This window comes from Phaseolus vulgaris, chromosome 8 (assembly GCF_051622355.1).
Source record: "Phaseolus vulgaris cultivar YP4 chromosome 8, ASM5162235v1, whole genome shotgun sequence".
Lineage (NCBI taxonomy): Eukaryota > Viridiplantae > Streptophyta > Magnoliopsida > Fabales > Fabaceae > Phaseolus > Phaseolus vulgaris.
In genome coordinates, this window is record NC_143505.1 from 1,495,868 (window position 1) to 1,512,215 (window position 16,348).

The 16,348-nt window shown below is 30.3% G+C and overlaps 2 protein-coding genes across 4 annotated transcripts; both read right to left on the reverse strand.

Annotated features, from left to right (window-relative positions):
* Positions 1–351: 351 nt before the first annotated feature.
* LOC137826953 (Gap junction beta-4 protein) lies at positions 352–3,300 on the reverse strand. Of its 2 annotated transcripts, XM_068633115.2 has the most exons (4): positions 2,467–3,300; positions 1,724–1,964; positions 1,043–1,160; positions 352–844 (listed from the first exon to the last, which is right to left on the reverse strand). In XM_068633115.2, the coding sequence occupies exons 1-4, from the start codon at positions 3,084–3,086 to the stop codon at positions 753–755; spliced, it is 1,071 nt and encodes a 356-aa protein (XP_068489216.2). In that variant the 5' UTR covers positions 3,087–3,300; the 3' UTR covers positions 352–752. The 2 variants fall into 2 exon arrangements, with proteins under 2 accessions (XP_068489216.2, XP_090149520.1); XM_090293394.1 differs by lacking the exons at positions 352–844; positions 1,043–1,160; positions 1,724–1,964 and adding an exon at positions 2,031–2,253 and having other exon boundaries at positions 2,467–3,270.
* A 4,758-nt stretch (positions 3,301–8,058) lies between these two features.
* LOC137827133 (protein LAZY 1) lies at positions 8,059–10,778 on the reverse strand. 2 transcript variants are annotated; one of them, XM_068633352.2, is made up of 5 exons: positions 10,664–10,778; positions 10,503–10,569; positions 9,141–9,922; positions 8,566–8,752; positions 8,059–8,349 (listed from the first exon to the last, which is right to left on the reverse strand). In XM_068633352.2, the coding sequence occupies exons 1-5, from the start codon at positions 10,667–10,669 to the stop codon at positions 8,330–8,332; spliced, it is 1,062 nt and encodes a 353-aa protein (XP_068489453.1). In that variant the 5' UTR covers positions 10,670–10,778; the 3' UTR covers positions 8,059–8,329. The 2 variants fall into 2 exon arrangements, with proteins under 2 accessions (XP_068489453.1, XP_068489452.1); XM_068633351.2 differs by having other exon boundaries at positions 9,141–9,946.
* Positions 10,779–16,348: the final 5,570 nt, after the last annotated feature.

Genomic DNA, 16,348 nt, shown 5'->3' on the forward strand with positions numbered 1-16,348 from the left:
AGCCCTTGTACTTAATCGAGGAGTTCAAGTTTGTCTTTTGGGAATCAAAATAATACGAAACTCACATCGGGGCTTGTCGAAATTCGTAAAATATATATATTCTTTTAATTTCTTTAGTAAATTTTAAAACCACGTAAATTGTACCATTAGGTGCTTTCCTGGTCAAAATCGTGGTGCTTCGGAAATGTTGGTTCAGGTGCATTACTGAGCCCCCTTTTTCCTGAAATTGCATTGAAGATATGATTAATCACAGATTTATTAAAAAACAGAGAACCACATTTAAGACCAAGAGAGAGAACCAGCTTCTCGCATTTGTCACGTTCTGAAACGCAATGTGAAAGCAGAAGGCCAGAAAAGAAGAAGCCACTTCATTAATGTGATGAAATCCACTGAGATACAACTCAACTCTTCCAATTGAACAACACACTACTACCTATAGACGGTGACCCTCTAATTAACTCAACAACAGGAACAACAAAACAGAAGCCGGTGAAACTAATACAAATACTCTAGGGTTGCTCAGGCAAATGGCATACCTGCTTGTCCAATGTCAAGAGTCAAAGATGATTGATTCTAAATATCAGTAACAAAATAAATGCTACCCAATGAGGTTCGGTTCTCCTTAGGGACAAGACATGTGAGAACCACCACAGTGCAGGCCAAACACTTTGACAGTGGCCCATAAATAGGGTGAAGAAATTCTAATTCTACTACTCAATCTCTATTCCACAAAATTGCAGGCCGGGAAAACCTCACAGTACCACAGCAACCTTCTCTTGGGAAACAAAGGTGGAAGGATGAGCAATCAGGGGCTCGTAGTGGTCAGCTCCAGCACCGCACCAACCTGTATGTCGAAATTTACTCAGAAATTTCATTACAAAATGACAAGAAAAGGAAAGATAATAACAAAATTTTCTCAATCTGCTGGTTGAACGACCTTTGCCCAGAATAGAGAAAACATAACATGCTTGAAAATTAACTACGGCTGAAAGCTTTGAACAAAAATGGTCATATCTATTCAAATAATTTTTAACTCCGGTACCTGTTCCTTTCATGAAAAGGAAGAATGGAGGTTCGGTAATTCGACTCCTTGGACGATGTGGAAGGAAGAAAACACAATTGTCTTCATCGACCATGGCATCTGAACCGTGTGCTTGCACCTGAAAATGATGAACAAATTCAGATGGAAGCATGGTGACCGACAATTACTCACACATGTAAACAAACTAAACTCACAAATACATTATTATTTCACACTTAAAATAAAATATATCAGGAGAAATCACAATCAATACACATATAAAAAAGAATTCCCGTTCATAAAGATTCATAAGACTTGGATGCATAATCGAGCCTACAAGGTAATCAAATTCCAGGATATATCTGCAATTGCAGGCAAAAACTCCAACTACATGGAGTGGCTCCGGAGGTCCCATCAATATGCCAATTAGTTTCTAGAATTCAATTCAAGAAAATCCCAGATCTAAACTATTTTATGATAACCTCTCAACAACAAAGTCTATGTAAATCCAATTTACTTTTACACGATGAGACCTGTCAAGTTTTTCTCTACTAAACACTGCAGACTTAAAACAAGTAGGAGTGTGAAAATAGTTGTCAAACAAACATAACAGAACAACTGGTGAAAAATCTTGAAAAAATACATACATGCAAATAAAAACAACTCTAAGCCAGGGTGAAAGCTCCTGGATTTGTTACTTACCACATATATCTCTCGCTTGAACTCTGTAGCAAGGCATTCAATTGCAATATCGTCACCGAAAGCTGCAGCACGACCCTCTCTATTCTCGTCTACAGATAATAAACCCTCCTCAGTATATTGCAAAGTGATGATATCATATTCATCATCTGGAGAACCAGAGATCAACATGTATTTGGCCCAACTTGGACCATCATTCACGGGAACACATCTCTCTTTGTAAATAGACTCCGCCGCCATTTCTCTTCAATCAGAAAAAGAACACATAGTAAAGAAACCAACCAAAACCAAAACGCAACAAACAGCATTCTGATGAAACTTCCAAGCCCCATTTCAACACTTGTCATATCAAAATACATTACAAAACACAAATCTCTTACGAACATCTCATTTCGCGTGAAAAAGAAATGCAGCTCAAACAAATCAAACAAAACAACTTTCATTCTTTAATTTCTTTCGTCCTCAATATAATTGTAGCTGTGAATCTTCTAATGTAACTATTCTACGCCTATTATCTCAACATTTCTCAAACCCTAAAAAAGAGAAAACGAATGGATTAGTCCAAAATATCATGAAGTGAAACAATAAAAACAGAGAACTCAACTCAATCTTGCATTTCTTGTTTTCAGTTTAAACAAATAAAATCATGTTTATGTGAAATCGATGAATGAAACTTCGAACAAACCAAAAGCCAAGAAACAAGCAAATAATAAAATCAACGAATGAAACTTCAAGCGATTCAATACCTTTGCATGCCGAGGTGAACGAGCTCGTCGATGGCCGAATCAAGAGCAAATCGATCCTCCTTCTTTGCCAACAACTTCACCTCCTGAACGACATGAATCCCCCAACCATTCTTCAGATCTGGCGAGTACATGTGCCGAATCGCGTCATCGATGGCCTCTCTCTCCAAAAAACTCACAGATCCAAGATCCTTCGAGAACCGCGTCACCGTCCGCCGCCGCAGCTCGCGCGCGTCCACCTCCTCGCCTCCCATCGCCTTCCGAGACGCCGTGAACAGACAGTTCCCGTCGGCCGACACCTCGCCGCCGTGAGAGAGCCGGAAAACGACGGATCTGAGAGGGGAGGACGACGGCGGCGACGACGACGAGTCATGCACCTCCTCCGGCGGCTTCCAGAGCACGCCTTTGGCATGGAGCTTCTGGAGGTGGCGCCTCTGCTGCTCTTCCAGACCGACGACATCTTCCCAGCCGCCGGCAAAGGTCGCGCCACCAACGCTTGCCGGAACGACGAGATCTACGGCCGCAATAGGTTCCGATTTCGGATCCCGCCATGGAAGCGCTGCCGGCGGCGAACCTTGAAATGGCTCGGCGACGGTTGTTGAATCACACAAAAGCTTCCCCATTATGATAGATGAATGTGTGTGAATACAGATTTTGTCTCTTTTTTTATTTTTTTGTGATTATTCGAAAACAAAGAATTTGGGTTTTCTCGTGTCTGTGTTCAACGGGAAGAATTGCAGAAGAGAGAGAATGGAAGAGAGAGAGTAGGGTTAACGGATAGATGGACGGAGCGGGAGAATTAGACACGTGGATCCATGTGAACGTTAACATTAATATGACCTTTCAAACCATATAAATATATTCTATTAATATTAATATTTAATACTATTAATTTTTTTTAAGTTACTATTGTTCTTAATTAATACAAAAATTATTTCAATCCATATTAAGAAGAGTATTAACATATTATATTATTTCATCTACGTTATACAATAATTATTTTTATACACTCAGGGTTTAATTGATTAGCCATAATAAAATTATTAATTGAAATTAATTATAATGCTCTCTCTCTATATATATGGTACTTCTTAAAAACAGCTAATTACATTAATAAATAAATAATAAAACATACAAAAATGTATGAATTTTTATAAATATCAAGTTATAATAATAATAAATTCAATTAAAATTATAAAAAAAGATTGTTGAAATTTTTATAATAATGAGTGTTAGAAATTGAGGTTAAAAAAGATATTAGTTAAATAAAATTTAATGCTGGTTATTGTAGATAAAATATAAACACCTTGTTAATTTATGAATAAATTATTTAAAATTGTAATTTATTCATGATATATTTGATAGAATTCATGTATTTTATTCATTAGTATTTTTTTTAGGAATAGATATTCAATTTATCCTGAGAAAAAATGTATCACCTTGAGTCTTGTATAAGAAAAAAAAAGTAACTCATGAAGACTAAAATAGTAAATTAGTTTCAATTAATAATGTTATAAATTTAATTTTTTTTAGAGATGTAAAAAAATGAATTATCTGAGGATAGTTATATTTAATAATTTTACTTGTAATTTAATGATCATTTTCAATGAATGAGAATAATTTATATTATTAATAAAAAAAAAATAAACGATTTGGCTCACTAATATTATATTTCTAACACAGACCTTTAAATATTTATTTTTATAGTGAGGAGTATTTAATAATATTAATTAGTTAATAAAGTGTAATAAATATATTTCCTTAATTTTAATTACTTGTTAACTTTCAAGATAACTCTTACCATGTATTTTTATTGTTTTAAAGGGAAAAAAAGTTGAAGTTTTTTGAAATATATGCTATTTCTTTAGTTTAAAATCAAATTGTACTTTCAATATGAATTTTTTTAAATAAAAATATTTATCCTGCGATTCTTTTTAAAATGTCTAAAATTAAAATTAATTCTATCAAACAAGCTTGTTTATTTTTAGATTTTAAGATGTTTTTGAAAATAAAATTATTCTACTTTACAAAATACCAAAAATAATGATTGAAAAATAAATAAAAATGTCATGATAGTAAAAAAAATAATGACCTAGGGGAATGTTCAAGGACCAAATAATTAATTATTATTATTATTATTATTATTATTATATATATATATATATATTAAGGTTATATGCACAATGCACTATGGAACATTGGTGGACCAAATACAACCAAAAAGTTAAGTATTTATTATTTAGAATTTATAGAATATTCTTAAAAGATTCCGACAACTCATCTTTGTTAGATTCCACCTCCCCCAGCCAGAATTTTAACATTATATTCAAATTTAAATAGTATCATCACCAACTTCAGATTAAAAAAACTATCACCAACTAATTTCAATTTTCACTACTTTGGAGTTTGTAGTTTGAACACCAAATTGCATTTATTCATAGGTTTTTAATCAATAATTTTTAAAAATAAAGGTTGATTATTTGGAAACATGAATAATGAGTTTTTTTAGTATTGTTTATGTATGATTTAAAATATAGGTATCAACTTTTTTAGTATAACATTTTCTAACGCCTTTATTTATTTGTCTCACTTTTTATGACTAAAAATTATAAGTGGAATATAATAAATAATGAATGAGACTCCCATAAAAAAAATATATATAATGAAAAAAATTAATGTAGCGGTCAAGGTAGAATGAGTCACGTAATTTGATATTATTACCAATCGTTTGGGTGATCAACTACGTTACAAGTTAAATTAGTCAAGTCATGACTGATGGAACGGATGATCAACCACATTACGGGTCAAATGAGTCACGTCACTCGACATCATTGACTGACTAACCGGGTGATCTACCACATTAGAGAACAAATTGATAAATAAATGATAAGTAAAAAAAATCTTATAAATCAGGATAACCTCCTTACAAATTCGAGTGACAGCCTGATATATTAGCCAACACTGATTTATTGAAGATATGTATCAAATACAACCCATGAATCAAATAGTCTACTACCAAACACTATAAATAAGTTTTTACAAAAGAGTAAGATATGTTTTTATCAATTGCATCATACACTCTTAATATATATATATATATATATATATAGTCCTTACTTAATTGACAAATAACATTTTAAAGTTAACTCCCGACCAAGCATTCTTGGTGCGACCAAGTACTGTTTTTATATAAGATAAATTTATCTTTATTTAATTTATTTTCTTCCACTTTTGCAAAAGAGAGATTTTGTTTCACTTTTATTATTATATTTTGATTTTGGATAAAGATTTGGTTTAAGATTAACTATGTCTAAAAGTTAATGAATTAAATATAATTTTAATAGTTATTTTTATCGAGTGATTCAATCTAAATTAAAATATAAAACATATTTTTATTCACGTTTTATATTAAACAATGAATCATAATTTTATAGGTATTGAACATAAAATTTGAATGAAAAATAAGTGTAATATATATAAACTAAATTTATCATTGATAGTTACTTTCAATCCCAACTATATTAAACTTAATAAAACATAGTTATAAAAGGTGTAAACACTAGTGAAAGATCAGGAATAATTTGGGAAAATTTATCTTGTTAAGGTTTATAGATTATCTATCACCAAAATATCAAGTGAAAAAACATGTCTTTTAGTATTTGTGATGAAAATAGTTTCCCTAAAGTGTCCAATCTCTTAACACTTAGTGAGACTAGTGTTGTATGAAACATTTGTGTAAATAATTTATCATTTCAATAATAAGAAATACAATATATTTTTTTTCTCTATATGATTAAATGTGTTTTATAGAAGTTAATTAGACTAAAAATGTATTTTTTTTATAAAAACTAAAAGTATAAAAGAGATACATTAGGATCTTTGTTTACCCATCATTCATTTGCATCATTATTGAAGGGCAAATAGATGAGGGTGATTGAGATTGAAAAAAAAGGTGCATATGATTAGGTGAATAATTTGGCAAATGGTGATTAAATTTCAAAGATTAGTCCTTCTTTATGAGTGACTTTAGCATAAAAGTCATAAGGTTTAATATGAGAGTCATATCAAAAAACTATGACATAATGAAATCTCTATCTTTGAAACATTTTCTCATTCAAATCAAACCAAAGTTCAATTTGATGTGAAAGATAGATGTAGAGTTCTTGAAAGGTGTGTTCAATGTAATGGCTTTCAACTCCATCATCTATTCTCTAGGCTTCATATTCTCTTCATATAGATATTCATCAACTACAAAAAACTTGCAAAAAATAAACATGAAACTCTCAATGGTTTAGATACTATGATAGGACAATTCTTAGCTAAATCTAATGTTGTGCTTTATTTGAGTTATTTTTTCAAATCTATTTTTATCTATTTTTTTAAGAATATCACTATAAAACAATTATTAAATAAAAATTAATTTTAAAGATTAGAATAATTAGTTACTATTTAACTAAATTAAAGATTGTTTTTTAAAATAAAAAAATTATTGATATCTAAATTAGTTTCTAATATTAATAAAAATCTATAAAATAATTTTTAAATTGATATTTAATCATTAGTTCCCAATATTTTAGTTACTTACTACTTTATATTTTAAATTAGTCTTTTAGAAACTAATTTAGAATCTAAAATATTAGTAGCTAAAACTATTAAAATGCATTATTTGTATATTGGGTTATGAATATGTTAGGAAATTCAAGTGTAAGTTTAAGTTTCAAGTTGAATATAAATGACAAAGTTGAAAACCATATAAAAAAGAGACTAAAATACTTATTATCTTAAGGTTTTGTGTTGGAAAAAGTGTAAGTCTCTTATATTGATTGACTTATATAATTTATTTGTATTGAATCTCTCAATCTTCTTTCAAAGACTAATACAATACTCAGTAGACTTATCATCAAAGACCGTGTTTGATAATTAAAAAAATGAATTTGCAAAACTACTTATATTAAGACCATTAAACTTACAAACAATTCACAGTTTTATGTATTTTAAATTGAAATTAAATTATAAACTTAAATTTATCAACATTTACTAATAGATACAACTGAAAAAAAACCAAAGAGTTGCCTTAAAAAAATTGTAAGTAACTCCAACAGGTGTAGATGTTGCACAGTTGCTCTAACTCAAGAATGATAGGTAATCAACCAAAATTCTCGCTATCTGTTGGAAAAATTAGAACTAATTCTTTCTCTTTGTTGTAAATACTTCTTAAGTTGAGGACGTTTTCCCACATTAAATATTCTCGGTGTCATTTTCTCTTTTACTCTATTTTCTTCTATTTGCTTATTGTTTCCACAAGTGTCCATTTTGTATCTATACCAAAAGGAAGAATTTGTTCTGATTTTCCCAACACTGTCTAACACCCTTTTTTTCCTCTCCCTGATCTTTCTCGATCGAAAAAACAATTCGATGGAATTTTAACTTTTGCCAAAACCTTTATCCATCATCATTGGATGTTTGACATTTAGGAGAATAGCTAAATTCAGAAAATCTAAACATATGGTGTTTAGATGAGTTGGTGTAACTTTTCCAATAATATGGTTGCATGATCTACATCTACACCGATTCATCGAATTTCTGCAGCTCAACTTGCATACCCTCATGATTTGATGATGGATTCTGTCATCATGATTTATTCATAATTCATACTGTCAACTCAATCAATAGCTATATTTTTTTCATCTTTCATGATTATTACTAGACAAATCTTACATTTCACACTCACCACTGTGAGGTAGACACTGAAACTACCTCAATTATTCGTTTCTTACATATAAGTTTTCACAGTACAAACACAATATTAGTTATTACTAATAGAGGGAAACAACTTATGAACACACCACATTTTCTTCACTGTCCCTCACAGCTCTAGAACTAAGTCTGCAATGCACACACAAAAATTTGAGTCAGGGTAGAAGAAGCAACACACAACACTGAAACTGAAAATAGACATGCTTGTGTTACAAATTACAATCTCTTGCTACTTTCATCAAGTGAACTATGAAGTTCTATAATTAAATTGGAATGCATATATATAATGTTATAATAGCATGGTTAAACTGTGAAATAAGGCTATGAAAGTTGTTGCATACTTACAATCTGCATCTGTTTTGATCCAGTACTCCCTGGCAGATGAATCTTCCTCTGGATGCACCAGATCATGCTTGTTGTAGCCTCCATCATTGAGTATTTTCTTCTTCTTCATGTTCTTGTGGTGTTTAGCAGATTTTTGTGCAGCTGTTGAACTTTCAGGGTGAACTTTCTTTCGGAACATGTGGAGAATCTAGAAGCCACAAACATAGCTGGAATCATGACCAGAATAATAGCACATACCAAGACTAAGACCATAGATAAATAAAATGTTCCTTAATGTTGTTGGAGATCTACATCGACTAGTGATTAAGATATTTCATAGTATATAAGTGGATGCAAACCCACCTTTATAAACCTCACCTTATAAATCAATTTTATAAGATTGAGTTAGACTTAAAGTATACTTCTTAATAAAAGAAAAAATAAAAAAGAAGAAAAAAGGTGAAAAGAACATTAAAAATGCAATCTATAAAACTCAATCTGAAGAATTCTGATTATGGTAAAGCACAATAGTTGTACATTTATTCTACGTAGATAAACAAGAGCAAATAGCAAGTTATGGTTTGTTAGTTGTTTACCTTATTCAGCTTTGTTTCTGCAGAAGCAGAATCTATAGGCCCTCCATTTATTGAAGAAGAATTTTTAGAATAAGCATGGAGCATTCTTTTTTTCAGCTTTTCCTTCATCAGGTTCATGGCAGATTTGTCAAGTTCCTTCTCAGTTCTTTTGTCCTCCTTTTCACATTTTGCACTGAAATTCTCCTCAGCTGATTTGCTTCTCTGAAACAGCTCCCCAAGTGATGTTCTGTTTTCTTTCTTTGCTGCAGCAGTTGTTTCAGATAGTTCAATAGCTGTTCCGAAAAGATATCCCTGGAGTGGACAAATTGCAGCTCCATTTCCATTTGGTTCCGTGCCTTCTATTGGCTTTCCACTGAGTGTTATTATGCTCACATGGCTGCTTCTTCCAGTGCTAACATGGCTGCTTCTCCCAGTGCTAACATGGCTAGTCCTCCTTGAAGAATCAATGCTGACATCATCCTTGGTTTCAGCTCCCAGCACTTTCTCTAGCTCATCATTGATAAGCTTAAGATCATTCTCAGTCACTTCATCTTCTTTCTCAGTTATGCTCTCAACAGAAATGGGAAATGATGGTGTTGATGGGTCAGACACTTGTTCTGAACCAAGAGTTCCAATTGCCAGAAAGCCAGGGAAGAACTCCCCCTCATAGTCTTCATCCACTCTTGCTGCTTCTAGACCAGCAAAAGAGTTTCTAAGGTTGTGACCCTTTTGAGCATGTTTGGAAAGTCTGATTCCGAGGTTTGGTTTCTGATAGATTTGTTCATCATCAAATGGTGGTTGCCCTGAAAGACAATTGCAAGAATTCCCTGAAACAAGCAAATTTTAAACAAAACATGGTAACTTTTTAATAATATTTTTTATGTGATGGCAAATGATTGTTTTTACTGAGTATCAGTCTAGTTGAGATGTAAAAACACGAAGTAGAATCCCACTATAGCATTCAGTGACACTGCCTAATTTTGATGTTATGCTAGTATACCACAAATGAGAAAGAACATATTTTATAGACCAGGCAATAAAAGAGATTTTATGGGCCTTATTAGTTTTTGCATTAAATATTCAAACAGTCTACTTTTTTATGTTCCAACTTCCATTTCTAGCCATTCATTCTAATTTTTTTTACAATACTTCAATTTTATGCATACCCTTTAAAAGGTTGTACCTAGGTATTTTACTGCTGTGTCTTCATGGGCCTACATATCTGTGGTCATCAGAAATCAAGGCATCTATTATCTAGTATGAAATATTTTGCTTTCATATAGTGCCACTGGTTTTTTACTAATTTGATGACTATCACATAGTTAATGCATGTTTTGGAGGAACATGAATATGTGGCTTTCTAGCAGCATATATATCACTTACCAATGACCAAGTCCTTGAACGGTTCACCACTATTCTGGCGAAATTTCCTGTGCATCCAGCCTAGTAACTGCAGAAAAATATATGATGAAACCAACTTAGAAGAGCATGCACAGAGAATATTTTGTTCTGCAAGGCATGATTGATAATGGATCTTATCTTACCTTCATCTTTGATATTCAAGAAAAAATCTTGAGTGTTGGTTGCCTAACTTGGGAAGATAAGGTAATTGAAGGGAAGTGTCTATGGTACTTAAATGATATCTTAAAAAGAACATATAAAATATTGGTGAGAATCAGTGATGTCTTATAGAGAGGATGCAGCAAGAAAAACACAGAGATACTTACAAACATTGTTTGCTGTTATATCTCAGCATTAAATCAAGTGGGTCCTAAACACGCTAATCTTGATCATGTGCAAGGTCGACTAACAGTAAGGCTTGCATGATTTGGTGTAGAAAATTTTACTTATCAGTATTCTTTTGTCCATTGTTAAGAGTTAAGATACCATGCATCAACTCACTCACCCTTTCTGATTTGTACTTCAACAAGCACATTAGCCATATCAAATAGTTTGGCACTCGTGAGTACACGAGTGTGTGCAACATTTTGTGCCTCGTGCATCTCATTAGTTCACACTACAAAAAATTATTGATGTTAGCTTTCCAAAAAACCCACACAAAACTAAAAGGAAAACACTAAATGATAACTAGAGTGAGTTTAGTGTCCCTTTTAGTCTTTGTGTGGGGTTTTTGGGGAGACTAACATCAATATTTCTGGTAGTGTTAGTTTGAGTTTAAGTTTGAGTAGTGTAGTGATGAAGAACCATTGGTTCTTGTGATTGGATAACACAAAATCATTGGTTGATGCCTATAGAACACACACTTGGCAAACAATTGACCAACAAGTGTATCTTTTCTCCTTCAGACAGGAAGTTAGAATAGTCTAGACCATGGTGGAATCCAGGGCCCCATCAAAGTGTCTAGTTTAGACCCTTCTAAATGATATGCTATGTTTCCTATTTCCTTTTCAATTATTCTCTTCCTATGTGTTACAATTTTTATATCAGTTGTTATATTTAGTATTGTCCATTGAGCAGTGCTGCACATTAGAGGAATAATGTGGATTGAATCAGAATGGTGACGTGTTATTCTTGAAAAGAAAAGAAAAATTCACATCAAACAGTTTTGCCATGTACAAGAGAGTGAGTTGGGTTTGGTAGAAGACCAAGTTGGCACACTTGGCAACCATTTACACCGTGTTATTTTGGAGCAGTGATCATAAAATTCATGATTCATAAAATCTGCACCAAATGGTAGGTCAGGGGACCCCCTCCCTCCGTAGAAGGAATATGGTGTGTTTTATGTGTCGTTAGCAATGTTGCAAATTCATTAGGTACTCCTCTTTCCAGAAGAAAGTTAAATGTACTTTCCCTTTGTTGTAAATTTTGATCCACATCTTTGACTCTTTCTGCCAACATGGTTCCATAATGATTTGGTAGCTGCTGCTGCATCACTTGGATGAACAAAAAATAAGAAGAAAAGAGAAAAGGTTCTATTGGTTTAGATGAGAGAAAGAACAGTGGAATAAGTAAATTCAATGTGAAGACATTTTTTTATGTGTGTGTGAATCTAGTTCTAGTGAAATAGCATGATTCATTGAATCTCAACTTGTTCATGTTGCTCCCTCTAACTAATTCTGGAATTCTCAACTTGTTGCTTATTGCACTCTTTAACTATCTTGGAATAAGTGAAAATTATTAGGAATCTTCCAGGGAGGACCCTAAATTTATCTGTTTTCTCAGATCTGATATTTTTTCCTAATCCTAAATATCTCTTCCAGATGGCCAACAAATTGATTTTACTAAGATCATGTTTAAATATAATTTTTTATTTTAAAAAATAAAGTGTATTAAACTTCTTCATAACATTGAAAAGAACTATTCTTCAGACTTACCAGAAAAAACTTCATAAAACCAAGCATATAAGGTGAGGTTTGCATCCACTAATAATTAGAGTATAGAGATATATGTTATCGATTTAAAATGCGAGATATGCACGCACTTATAAAAAGTGAAATATCATAATCTCTAGTTGACATGGGACCTCCAACGTCCCTATAAACAAGTTCTCATACTACTTGATCTCTATGGATAAACCTCTCCAAATTATAACACATACAAATTACTAAAGCTGATTCTAGCTAGTAAAAAACATGAACTCATTATATCTTCTGTAAGTGCTTTTTAAAAACATTGTCTAAACATGGCTTAGGTGTTTATCTTTCTCTTAATTGTATAGTTTTACAATTTTTTTCACTCTATTTTGATCTAACTAAACAAATAGTGTTAGGATTAAGGTGTAACTCAAACTCCTAAAATGTTGATACTAACTTGGTTATCTTTTCTTATCAAAAACAGTGGTAGCTATTGCTGTTCAAAGTGCTGCAATTACATCAAGATTGAGTGATGAGTGCATCTAGAAAAGTGAAGAAAGCAATGCAACTATGAGATGTTGAATGATTGTGTCACAGTAGCATAAGAGCAGCACAAACAGATCAAAACAGTGTTTCTAGTGTTCTTTCTGCATGATTCTGTATGATCAAATAATTAAGCAACCTTTTACATCTTCAGGATTCGAATGAAACGATTGATATGTTCATGTGACATGTGACAACTGTCCATGGGTAATTCAATAGTCAAAATTTGGTTCACTTAGATTTTTTTATTCAAACCAAAGTTGTCAAAACCGTGTTAAGATATATATCAGAATACTGTCATTTGACAGTGAGAGACAATAATTCTTCAACTGTTTGTTTGATTATAAACTTCTCATGAAAATTCTTATCAGAAAAATAGGTTATATTGGAAGAGTAAGACACTTTTACATCACTGTTTAATCATAAATTATCATATGATAAATTGGTTAAACGTTATATTAAATGTAATTTTTAACTGATCTATTATTTGGTTTCTTTTATGCATCAATCATGGACATTGCAGAGCTATTCAACTGAATTATTATTTCAAACATGTCTCTGGCAAAGGTAAAAGTGGACTAAAAATGACATATTTTACTTTGTTTTTTCTATCTCATATTATAGTTATGTAATTCACAATACAGTAGTAACTCGAATACTAACTCTTCTAAATCGAGTTACGATCCTCCAATTACAAGTTTTCAGACTCTCTCCGATTCGCCTTCGAGTTACGAGTTTGATAACATTAATTACCACACAGTCATATCTCAAAATTTTATATACAAAACTTAAATATAATATCAGAAAAAAAACATGGGATAAACACATATAAATCTTTGATTAACCAGATAAAACTAGTTTTTTTTTTATAAATAATAAACACTGCTATTTTTATATTATTATCAAATTAAAATTACATTAAATATAACAAGTTCTCAAATAATCAAACTTGGCGGGTATATTTACCTGCAAGAAAAAATATCCATAAAATTAGTATGGATTAGAGTATAGATATTTATCCACCAAAATTTTATGAAAATTGATTGTTTAATGTATTTTTTTAAAAATAAAATTATTTATATACATATAATATATATTTTTCTTTACAAATCACAAAATGATAATATATTTGTGGTGTTGTTTTCAAGTTTAGTGGTTGAAAATGATAAAAATTATCTGACAAATTCATCTTTATAATTAGTATATAACTGATATTTTTGTTTAATTAAACTATATTTAAAGAAACAAATTAATTTAGGCAAGGTATTATCTAAAATAATAATGTGAAAATAAATGGCATTTTTATAATTATATTTTAGTTTATATGACTGACATAAATGGCTAAAAATTCAGAATAAAATTCTATTCTTTTTTGGTGAGTATGATTTGAATATCCCAATGTCACTTTTGTTATCACTTTTGTTTTAAAAGAAAAACATTATTTTGTGTTATATTGGGATATTGACAGTTTCATGTCCATTATGCGACGGTGTCAATGCCACGTCACTCTTCTACTTATGCTAACCTAAAGAATTAAAATAAATGTTTTTACTTTTATACCATTTAAGTAAATACTTTAATAATATCTAATATTGAATTTAAATATAATGTTAGTTTCTCTATTTTGTTTAACCCATAACTTTGACATCTTTATTTTAAAATAGAAACAATTTATTCCATATTCAAGAAAAAACACAAAATTTTACTTTTAGAAAAAGAGAATTCACAATTTTCCTTCAATTCTTAATTTTATCTGTATTTATTTCTTATATTTAATTAATTAAATTACTTTTTGACAAAAATCTTACTCAGTATTTTTTATTTTATTGATCATTTAGGAGAAAAAAAATACTTTAAGGATAAAATTAATGATTCACTCATTTTATATTAAAATAAATTTAGTTTTTGTAGCTAGGTCTAACTAGTGTAAATGTTTTCGAATCAACAAATTAGCACTAATTAAATGCTTGAAAATATTGGTAAAGAGGCTTCACAATGAAGACAAAGACAAGTTTGGTGTGATTTTGGTAACCAAATATAATTGGTGAAAATTCCATTTAATTATGATTGAATTCATTGTCTTTGTATTAATGGTCAAATTAATTATATCATTCTTTGTTCAAGGACTTGTTTGTTTTTCTAGTTTCATTCAATGCCAAATAAAATTGTGACAATTTATATTATGTGTATGAGTTTGGTTTGGCAAAAAATAAGTGATTTGAAGGAATGATAGGTACTTGAAGGACTCAAAGGTGAATTAACATTTTTCAAGTGATAAGAGTATAGTGTTAATATTATAAAAATAAAAATAAATATTTTTTAAAAATGACTCAATGGGCAAATTAATATATTTTCCATAAAAAAATTATACTTAGCTATTTTTGTACCTTTTATCAAATTAATCATAAACTTTCAAAATATTCACTTTTTCTCTTTCCTATTTCCACTCATTTCTACTTTATTCTCACTTATCAAAACAACCTTAATTTATACTCTTTTTAATAAAATAATTCAGTTTCAACCATATTTAAAATTTCTAAAAAAATATTTAAAAATTTATATTTCAATATAGTTATTGAAAGGATAAAAAAATGAACCAGTATTAAAATAATAAAAAATTTCAAAGATTAATTGTATAATTTTCATGGATAAAAAATAACTACAAAATAAAATTCTAAATACTTAGTATTTTTATTCCAATATAAAAAATATTGTCTAATTAGAAAATAAATAAGTATTAATTAATTTTTTTTCTATCTTATAATTAAAATACATGTGTGTAAAGAAAAGAAAGATGCACAAGAGGGGACATAGAATAGGAGGAGGTATGGAAGAGAGAAAGATGTGAAAAAAAAAAAGAGGAAGAGAGAAAGTAGAACAATTAAGTCCTCATTTGACAAATATGAAAATTGATAAATGAAAATGGATAAAAAATAAAGTAAAAAATAAAAGTGTTTGGTTAAAGATAAATAAAAATAAAATAAATGAATTAATGAAAATAAATAAATAAAAAGATAATATAGCAGGTCCCACAAAAATATGAAAATGAGTAGATATTCATTACAAAGTTATAACAAATATTTTGAAATATTTTATTCTCATGAAAGTTTATATATACACTTTTGATTGCTATACCTAAAAATGAAAAAAATAAAAAATAAAAAAATAAATATATATATATATATATATATATTTCCATGAGAATAAGAGAAGTTATTTTCTAACCTCCATCATAGTTTTCATTTTTTTTATTTAAAATTTAAAAGTATCTTCAGAAATATGAAAAATTAATCAATGATACTTATGCTTTGGAATAATTATCTGGTTGCAACATTCCTGTGAATCACAGTTTAAAAAATACTAGCACATAAC

Coding starts and splice junctions, on each gene's coding strand:
- LOC137826953 (XM_068633115.2), bottom strand. CDS start 3,086: ATGGGGAAGCTTTTGTGTGATTCAACAACCGTCGCCGAGCCATTTCAA. Junction 1,965..2,466: donor GTTCACCTCGGCATGCAAAG/GTATTGAATCGC, acceptor TTCTGATTGAAG/AGAAATGGCGGCGGAGTCTA. Junction 845..1,042: donor CCTTTTCATGAAAGGAACAG/GTACCGGAGTTA, acceptor TTCGACATACAG/GTTGGTGCGGTGCTGGAGCT.
- LOC137827133 (XM_068633351.2), bottom strand. Junction 9,947..10,502: donor GTTCAAGGACTTGGTCATTG/GTAAGTGATATA, acceptor TGCTTGTTTCAG/GGAATTCTTGCAATTGTCTT. Junction 8,350..8,565: donor GATCAAAACAGATGCAGATT/GTAAGTATGCAA, acceptor TGTGCATTGCAG/ACTTAGTTCTAGAGCTGTGA.